Genomic DNA, 10,513 nt, shown 5'->3' with positions numbered 1-10,513 from the left:
TATACTAAGACATCTCAAACTATTTTGTGAAACCTTTACTTGCATAGTTGCTAGTTTTGAGAATTAATTAATTTAAATTGTTAAGAATCATACTCTAGATACATATTTGTGCAATCCTAGTGGGAATGATCTTATACTTGCTTTCTATACTATGTGTTTGATCTTGTGCACTTACGAGTTTAAAACGTGCAATTAGTAGCTTAATAATTAGATTGCTAAATGCATAACATAAAGCTATTGAAAATCAAGTGAAAAGACTAAAATCATGTTAGATTGTAGATCGTATTCATCATATTATACGATATGCGAGAATTTGTATTCATGGTTGAGCATTAAATAAGTTGCATGTTAGTCCATCCAAATCTATGCATATGTTTTTTTTATGTTTATAACAAATCGTTTTTTAAATTTAAATTTAAATTTTTTTTAAATGATAACTTGAGCATTATTGTTATTTCCAATAAGAGTGAGGGACTTCAAGATTTAGAGTTTAAAATTAATCGTGAACGAAAACGAATGGCAGATAGATGTTGGCTTTTGAATCACCTAAAGTTTAATCTCAACTTTTCATTACAATTAAGAGTATTGTTGTCCTTTGAATCCAAGATTCTTATTTTGTTTTGGGCCTCCATAATCAAATACGAAATCTAATAAACTCTACACCGAAATGCCGAATTAAGTTAAGTATTAGTTATCGGTAGATAAGTAATTTATTTTATTTAATAAATAAATTCCAAAATTTAAACTGATTTAACAATAATGATTAATGGGTGCTGATACTCATTGTCAATTTGTAGTGATGATTCTACAGTTTGGTTTGAAAAACTCTTGATGGTATAAGGAATGCGATTTACTAAAATCTGTGTTATGGTTAAATTTTTTTTTATAAATAAAGCTATCGTTTTTCTCTAAAGAAAAATTAGGATTTAATTGATCTAGTAATTGAGATTTCAACAAGTCGAAGAAACAAGTTGTAACTAATGACATATGATGTACGATAAAAAAATAAACTAAAGGCAAGATTGAATATAAACCGTTTGAGCGATCGAAAGGCTAATAGAGAGCCCCGCAACTGACTCCCGCCTTATAAACCCCGTCATTATATTAGCCGCGGCGTCGACAAAGGTTGATGGGGGTGAAGAGGAGCTCCACAGTTCTTCTTTCTGGGTCGAGATTCATGGCTCCAAGTGCAAATTTTCACCTCAAAGTCCGACCCATGGTCTAATATCCGATAAATTTCGTACCCACAAACTCCACCTGTGTTTCCAACCAAATGATTTATCAAATCGCTTCACTGTGGCATTTCAACAAACAACATATGTGCGTGTAGCTACATTGCTTCCCTTTGTTAAAACAATATGTTTGTGAGACGATACTGGTCCGGTGAGTGGTGGCCAATGAACCAGAAGCGGTTCATGACCACCAGCAAGAGGGTGCAAGACAGAAGCAAATTGAAGAGGATTCATGATCTCGAGATTGTGACTGAGAAATGGAAGATAGCATCCAAAGTGTTGTTCTTGATGGAAATTCTGAAAAAAGAGCCCGAAATGATCATTCCCGTCAGGCAATTGGATCAGTACCGCAGCCAGATTAGTCTCCCAAAGCCCCACAGGGTGTCTGATTTTATTCGAAAATCGCCGAAACTGTTTGAATTGTACAAGGATCACAGAGGGATCTTATGGTGTGGGATGACCAAGCAAGGTGAGGAATTGGTACAAGAGGAGGACAGAATACTTGAGGAGCATCAAGATACGGCGGCCGAATTCGTGACACGCTTTCTTATGATGTCTGTAGATAAAAGGCTGGCATTGGACAAGATTGTCCATTTCAGGAGGGATTTTGCTCTGCCAGTTGATTTCAGGACTAATTGGGTGCACAAATATCCCCAACATTTCAAGGTGGTTAAAGATAATGAGGAAGTTGAGCATTTGGAACTTGTTAATTGGAATCCTGCATGGGCTATAACCGAGTTGGAGAAGAAGACAATGGGGATCACTGAGGCCAGTGATGATCATGTCCCGGGCTTGCTTTTGCTCTCTTTTCCGTTGAAGTTCCCCCCGAATTACAAAAAGGCGTACAAGTACAAAGGAGCCATTGATCATTTTCAGAAAAGGTCTTATTTATCTCCATATGCAGATGCCATGGGACTCAAAGCCGGCTCGAAAGAATTTGACAAGAGGGCAGTTGCTATTATGCATGAGTTGCTTAGCTTTACTGTGGAGAAGAGATTGGTTACTGATCACCTCACTCATTTTCGACGCGAACTTGTGATGCCCCAGAAGCTTATGAGGCTTCTACTGAAGCATTTTGGCATCTTCTATGTTTCAGAGAGGGGTAAGAGGTTTAGCGTGTTCTTGAAAGAAGCTTACAAGGGTTTGGACCTGATTGAGAAATGCCCTTTGGTGGTTTGGAAGGAAAAAGTCCAGAGCCTTATTGGTTATAGGGGAAAGAAGAAGATTGAAGCTTTTAGTGACATGGAAGACATGGAAGAGAATGGTTTCCATGAGAGCAATTCAGAAAGTGAGGACACCATTGACTTGCAGCTTGAGCAAGAGGAGAAAGTAGGTGACTTGGAGGATGATTCACTTGCAGGTTATTCTGAAATGGAGATTAAAGAGATTTGCAGTGCATATGAGGATGCTAAAAGATGTTAATGCCTACAGGGGGCATATGTCTCGACTCATATTTGTGAGACGGTATTTATTATTGCATAGAGGAGGCCTTTGAGAAGGGATTTCTTTTTATTTTTTTATATAAAATTGGGAATTAATTGTGGAACCCACACCACATCGAACTTTAACGATCCAAACCGTTTATTTTTCAAGTTGTATCTCATAGACCATCTTTGCAAAATATGAGCCAAATTAGAAATATCTGAGGCGTCTAATTGAGTTGAAAGAAATTGATGAATATTTTGTTTTAAGAAAACATTAAAATTTCATCGTGATAATTAAATAGGCAAATGATTTCAGATAGCATTGAATTTTTGCAAAGATGATCTATAAATTGAGATTGACAAAATAGACGGTTCGGATCGTTGAAATTCGATGTAAAATGGATCCCACAACTAATCTCCATTAAACAAAAAAAAAAAAAAATTTGGGATCACTCTCCTTAAAAAGACTGATTGCATATAGATACAGTCATATAACATCCAACATTTCTTTCACTTTGAACCCTTCTTTGGCTGTTCTATACCGATTTAATTTGCTATACAACAGTAAATAGTTAACCTGTAAATGATGTGACAATTTCACATTTTTGGTTAGAACTTAAAACATTTTTTTATTTATTACTCTCTTATAAATTAATTAATGTTATAGACATAATTTATTCAACAATTATGAAGACCAAATAGAGAATGTGCAGCATAGAGAGAGAAGAGAGATGTGTAATTGTGAGGTGTGTTCTATTCCACCCCATTGTGCCTTTATTTATACTAGTAGAGAATGTTAATTCCTTACCCTTTTAGGATTACAACTCTTAATAGTCAATCAACTCCTAATAGGAATATAAGAGATATTCCTAGATACACTAGGATTTACACAATCACATTCCTAATCTAATAGGACTGCAATACTCCCCGTTGAGTGTGTAAATACTTAATGGCGCATCAGGTTTTCAGCAATGAAGTAATTATAGTTGATGAAGTCGTCGGCACAATGAGCGAATGCGAGTCTCAGATTAACGGAATAATGCATAAAAAGGTAAAACTCACAAAACTTCGCTATGGTAAAACCTAAAGTCGGAGAAAAACCTATAGACTAAGGAGAAAAGTGAGAAGTTGCATTAAGTCAAAACTATACGTCTTCTGGACGCAAGTAGAAGAGTTCACAAATGTATGATTAGCCCAGGATAGGTGCCTTGTTAAAACCTAGTTAGGTAGCAAAAACCCAGTGGGAAAAATGCTCCTAATTGTAGGGAAAAGAAATACATTAAGATCAAGTGAGTATATTTCTGGATATTCCCCCTGAGTTTGACATAACTTCCAAATGAGAACTACAAGCATTGCATATATGATAGTTAGACATACCAATTCCTCGAACAAGCTTTTGGAAGGTTGACTTCAGTAGTGACGTCGTGTAGAGGTCGACAAGGTTGTTTGGGATCGGCTTGCATGACTTCAATCTCCTGATGCTTTGCTAATGTAGATGTAGATGCAATATGTCTTGACGTTGACTTCGTTCATGTCTTGGTCGGGTGGATACATGTGGCATAGTCTTCATGGATTGTTGTTGGGACTCAACGATGGATGAAAACAGTAAGTACTTTGAATATACTCAATAAGAACTCCTAACCATGTCTCATATCGTAGACCTCCAAGATATTGCAGTATCCCTAACTGTAAAGACATAACCATTTGGGGATTTTGCCTTGTGCGGGTTTGATAAGTAACTTGTGTCAGCATAAGAAATAAGGCAAGCATCATTCCGAGGATCAGGGGGGTTGGATCCACTCTAGATGAGTTGGGATTTGCCCTCGTAGTACCTTTAGGGTACATCTTTAATACCAATTCAGTGGTTACGTGTAGGCGCGGTGCTGTATCTTTACCAAGATCAACAGCGAATAAGATGTCCTGTCTAATACAATGAGCTAAGTACAACAAAGCGCAAAGTTGAACTTATATATGGAATTTTGGATTCCATAACCTATACAAGGGTCTCATTTGCATATAACGTATGGACAATCAAAGGTATACTCAAAGGTGACACCTTCAGGGTGTAGTTCGACTGGTAGACCATAATACCGTCAGAACAATGCTTCAATTTCAGGTTAAGGCATAAACGAGTTTTACCAAGATCATTTATTTCAAATTCCATCTTTAGGTGCAAGGTAGTTTTTTCTAGCTCTTCCGGAGTCTTAGTGAGATTCGTGTCAACGACATAAATTGTAACTCTAGCAATTCAGAATAAGACTTAATAGTTTAACACTCAAGGGCATAATTCATCCCTGATTGATCAAATAATCACTTAGATAGGTATATCACATTCGTCGGATTGTAAGTGAACGCCTCAAACAAGTTAAGAGGGTGTTCTGTGGTTTTAGAACTATTTGAACCAGTCCATGTAATTCTTCAAGAACTTACATGTAACTCTCTGTATCTATATCTCTATGGAGAAACACTAACCATATTTCATAATGCTGCTATCAATCACATGACATTTAAGAGAAACCTTGCGCCGTAAGGCATGCATCATATCACACTATTTCATTCATCTCATAACGCTTCATTTCCCACTTGTAACACAACATGGTTACCTTGGGCAGTGTAGAAATGACAGGTCCAAAACACACTTTGGTAAGGAATTTGACCTGGATTGTAATTTCGGTTGTCTAATCAGTTCTACATTGTCACTTAATCAATGGAACACGGTTCAATATTGTCACTTTTCATTTATGTCGGTAGTTACCATATAAGTGAAAACATCATTGATGGTAATCTCATTTCAATTCCATTTAGCTTATCCAAACTAGTATATTGGACCAAGAACTTCAAGTCTCGAGAGTAATTCAGATTAATCTCATGAGATGGAAATGATTTGAGACAACGATCAAGTATAGATTCATTGTTGTGCCATGTCTTCCTCTTCTAGGAAAGTGAATCCTATAAATCGAGTGATCTGTTGTGTTCCAGGCCAAGACAGATTGATTGGCTATCAGCCAGTGTACTGGACCGTCCAACAAGGGCGACACACCCTCCAGGGATGTTGACTCGACATCCGTTAAGTATGTTTATCCTTGCAGGCATGTTTGCAGCTGGTATATGATCTCATTACTTTAGCTAGATAAAAGAAATACGTCTGGAGCAACATTATGAAAGCTATAATTTATCGCACTTACTAATCACACTTGTGCAGTATGGGAGTCGAGATGAGCATAGTGGGCAACGTCCATGCAAATTCGCGTCGTTCTCCAAAAACGTTGATGTTCTTATCTCCCCTAACAGCAGGAAGACTGTTTCATTAAAGTGACAACCTGCAAATAAGCAGGAAAGAGATCACGTGCAAGAGCTCTAAGAAAGCTAGTGTGAAGGAAAATCATAATTGACAAAGATTCACATCCTTCTTTGAGGACCCCTATTGGTACGTTGCGACGGCGCAATTTGGCACATGAAATGCACGCCCAAATGTGTAAATACGAAAATCGTCAAGTTCGTACCCACTAACCAATTGTAACGTCAAATAAATTGGGTGGCAATGGGCCTTAAAATGGACCAACATAACTGCGTACAAAATTGCATAGCCCTAAGCAGAAGCCGAAAACTTGATACGTTCACCAAAATCCGGGCAACCATTTAAATTGCGCTTTATGATCACTAGACGAGGCTATTTGGGGTGAACATAGGAATTCAATGTTCAATTATAAACCCAAAAGACATGCAATACTTTATAGAAAATCGTCGATATAAACTCTCCGGCATTATCCAGTCTCCCGGACCTTAAGGGATAAGTAGGGTGGTGAATCCTTAATCGACCAGGAGGTTTAGCAGCAATGTGTGTGGACAAACATGTGACCAGTTTGTCAATTCATCAACCAAAATCATAAGTATTTATATGGTTCGCATTTTGGTTGGATTAGTCCACATATATTTCCTTGAATCCACTGTGAAAAGAGAGTTGTTTCGTATCTTTACTAGGATGATTTAGAAATCAAATTTCCCAAAATGAGCAGGTTTTGGCAAAGTGTGCTTGTAGGCACAAGATCCTTACTTCGGGTACACAGATGCGTCGTAGCATCATTGTTCGACCTAAGTGTCCCAAAAGGTCGTGCCAAAACAAGTAAACTGCTCAAATCACCCGGCTCCAGGCTGGCCACATGTGGCATGTTTCCAGTTCGGAGACAACTTATTGGCCCCAAATCAAAGCTTTAAGCTCATTTTTGGAGGTGGTGTACAGATATTTCACTCTATTTTCTTCAGTGGTTTCATTGATGATCGTTGTTCTCTCGGATATCCTTAAAAACTCAATGACATGGAGAATTTAAGGTCCCCTTAAATTGTAATTCAGTACCATTCATACAACGAAGAGCATGCCAATGCTCTTAACTAGGTTGGATAGACCTGAAGTCGTTGTTAGAGATGTGATTTAGGTGTAAAGTTAGTGAGCATAGTATCGTATTCATCCATACAATTAACTTTCCCACATTCCTACATAATCACGTGTTTAATTGAATTCGGTCACATGTATACAAGAAACATGAATCAATTAACTCATATTCAAGGACAATATCAATAAGATTATCCATAAGTAAAACAAACACCAAATGTGAATCTACGAACATGAAAATAATGTTCACAAAGTAAATGGTTTACTAAGGGGATTGGGCCAACAAGGCCATCCATGTCAAAATTCTGCTCTTTCAACGGTGTTCGGTGGAGCAAAAATTAGTCTCACATATTGACTACTAGAATGGTACTCCTCAACAACATTAGTAAGGGCACAAATAGGTGCATAACAAATGATATATTCCATCGAGACAGAAGTAGATTCTGCAGGGTTAAGGTTTGGGAATACTATCCCTTATTCTTGAAGTTTTAGGTCTTAAGTGCCAAAGATCATGCTTCAGGCATGATGCCACATCTTGGCAGGCCTTGATTCTACCATATGTTGTAAAAACAAACTTGAAATTGGATTGTGAGAGAGACATACTCGAACTTGGGTTTGGTAGGCTCCAGCTGAAGTAGAGTAGTACCGTTCAATACATCTTTACCGAAGCAAAGCATGCCCTTCGGTGCAACCCTGCCGAAGTAGGGAATCACCATTCAGTAGGCTCTGACCGAATTAGGTTTATACTGTTCGGTTAAACCTGGTATTTTCCGTGTTCGTGTCATACCCGATATCTTAATGGGTCGTGTTGTGTAACACCCGTTAAAATAAACGGGTAAAATGACCCGACCCGATAATATTAACAGGTAATACGATCCGACCCATTGCCTGTTAAGGAAAATATATTTTAAACCAATAAATAATTAAATGAAAAAAATAATACTAAATAAGTATATACATACCATATTGTCACATCCAAAACATAAAAACGCATCCCCATCCTAGTCTTCCCAATTCGACAGGATAAAAAAATTACGCATCCCCATCCTAGGCGTCCCAAAATCCATATCCTCATCCTTTTTTAACCTCTAAATTCACTCCCACTCCCCACAATGAATCTAAATCAACATCATCAGGCAATTCTAAGTACAGTAAAACTTTGTTCTTGCGAAGATCGATTAAAGCAGTAACGGAACTTAAAATGAAAAAGCAGTAACTGAACTTATTCAGAAAATAGCCAAAGTCTTACATATTTTTCATCCAAGTAAATAGCCAAATTAAGAGGCAAAGTAAATTTTCATCCAAGTACATAAACGGGTATCTAAATACACATACATGAAACAACAGCAAAAACCACCATAAATACAAAAAAACAAAATTGACAGGAATGGCAGAGTCCCGAAACTCTTTCGCTGTGAACTCAACATTCGGGCTTACAGTTCCCAGCAAATGATGAGCCACTCCTACATTTTATATGCACCAACCCATTTCCACAATCAAAATTCCCAATTCAAATTTAGTTTCTTTTTCAAAAACAAAATAAAAAAGCGAGTCGGTGGAAGAAGGTGAAGACCTTTTTGTTCGTGTAGATGGACCTTGTTGGTGAGAACAACATCCAAGCCACTGTAGACCTACATGGAATCAGCGTTGATGACCTCCATGGTGAAGTGGGATGCCAAGTAAATTGCGGAGATGTAGAGACGACCAGAGATGACAATGATGATTCCGTCCACTGCACGAGGAAGGAGAAAAGAGAGACCGAGAGAGGCTATTGGAAGAACTATAAATACGGCGGGAGAGAATGGCTAGGAAAAACAGACGGCGGGATTGGGAGAGAGGATTACGGGAGTGGGGAGAGAGAAAGGGATTAGGGCTTTTGTTTTGATCAAATGGTAAAATTGAAAAATATTGGAATAGAGAAGGGGTTTTTTCGTCCAAAAAAATTCTAATAATATAAGTGAAATGGAATCCAACGGTATAGATTTACTCTTATTTATCTTACGGTTGTTATTTAAGTAAAGTCTTTAATATTTTTTTAATTAATGTAGAAGTGTAAAAAATATAGAAAAAATATATAAATGCTCGTAATGACAATCTTTACAACTTTTATAAAGAGCTTAACTTCGAAATTCGCCACTATAATCATATAAATCATAGATCAAAATTTAACCATTGATTGCTGTTTACATTTACGCTTCATTGTTCTCATCAAAGTTTGTTTTTTTTTGTTCTTTCAGATTTTCTTTTTTGAAAACATGATCTATTAGAGGATGCAGGAAGATGAATAGTTTGGATAGTTGATATTATATTCAGAGTTTTACGGTTAGTGAAAATATTACTTGACGTTTATAAAGTTTCTACAAACTATATGACATAAACTCATATTTCAATTAACCGTAAATATTGAAACGTGATATCAAAGATCTGAACTGCTCATTTTCTTATATCCGCCAGATGATTATGTTTTCAAAAAAGAAAATTAAAAAAATGAAATTCAGTAAGAAGAAGAAGCGTAAATGACAATCGACGGTTAAATATAAATTTAAGGTTTATGGATTATAGTGTTGGATTTCGAAGCTGACCCCTTCATGAGAGTTATAAAACTTGTCACTATGAGTGATTGTATAATTTTTTTTTTTTAACATTTTTACACTTCTACAATAATTATTATTAATTTTATTAATTTTGCCATCAAATAAAAAACATTATTCATGAGGGTTTGGATGATTTTAAAAATCTAAACGATAATGTAAGTGTAACCATTATCTATTTGTGGAGGAATAATGATGAATCACGAGTGTTTATATATTCTTTCATATTTTGCGTACTTGTATGTATGTCTTCTTAGTTCTTACCTGTACAAATACTATACTAGTTTATTTTAATTTTGGACAACAACATGTTAAATAAAATTTATCCTAGTAATGATATTAAGGACCTCTCATAATAAAAATAAATAACAACTAAAACTTTTTTTTTTTTAAACTTATATAAAATAATAATACAAAACTATATATTTAATATAGAATATATTGTATATATTAATATGGCTATTGTATTTTATAATAAATCTTTTTGTAATTAAACTTATTATCAAAATAATTTTTTTTCTTAATGGGTCGAAATGGGTTACCCGCGTGTATACCCGTTAAGAACCCGTTATTAATGGGTCACCCAATAATGACCTGATTAGTTATCGTGTTGACCCGAAACCTGTTATTTTCGTGTCGTTTTCGAGTCGTGTAAAAAACTGCCTGGTCTACATTTGGTAGACTCCAACCGAAGCTGGCTCTATACCATTCTCTCACATTTTTGGTAGTAATCAGATCCGAGAACTTGGTAAACTTTTGCTTTCTACACAGTTGCTTCAAGAGTGAGTTAAAAACAAGGAAGGACGAGAAAAATATTCTCCAGTCAAAACTCGATCGGATTTATAAACTTCAGAATTGTACTCATTCATGGACGTA

General features: G+C 36.3%; 1 protein-coding gene across 1 annotated transcript; it reads left to right on the top strand.

Annotated features, from left to right (window-relative positions):
- Positions 1 to 1,141: 1,141 nt before the first annotated feature.
- On the top strand, positions 1,142 to 2,808 carry LOC137713911 (protein WHAT'S THIS FACTOR 1 homolog, chloroplastic-like). The gene has a single exon (XM_068453266.1). The coding sequence runs from the start codon at positions 1,359 to 1,361 to the stop codon at positions 2,652 to 2,654; it is 1,296 nt and encodes a 431-aa protein (XP_068309367.1). The 5' UTR covers positions 1,142 to 1,358; the 3' UTR covers positions 2,655 to 2,808.
- Positions 2,809 to 10,513: the final 7,705 nt, after the last annotated feature.

This window comes from Pyrus communis, chromosome 13 (genome assembly GCF_963583255.1).
Source record: "Pyrus communis chromosome 13, drPyrComm1.1, whole genome shotgun sequence".
Taxonomy (NCBI): Eukaryota; Viridiplantae; Streptophyta; class Magnoliopsida; order Rosales; family Rosaceae; genus Pyrus; species Pyrus communis.
The sequence above is the reverse complement of the archived record's forward strand: the minus strand, read 5'-3'. Positions and strand labels throughout refer to the sequence as shown.

Coding starts and splice junctions, on each gene's coding strand:
- LOC137713911 (XM_068453266.1), top strand. CDS start 1,359: ATGTTTGTGAGACGATACTGGTCCGGTGAGTGGTGGCCAATGAACCAG.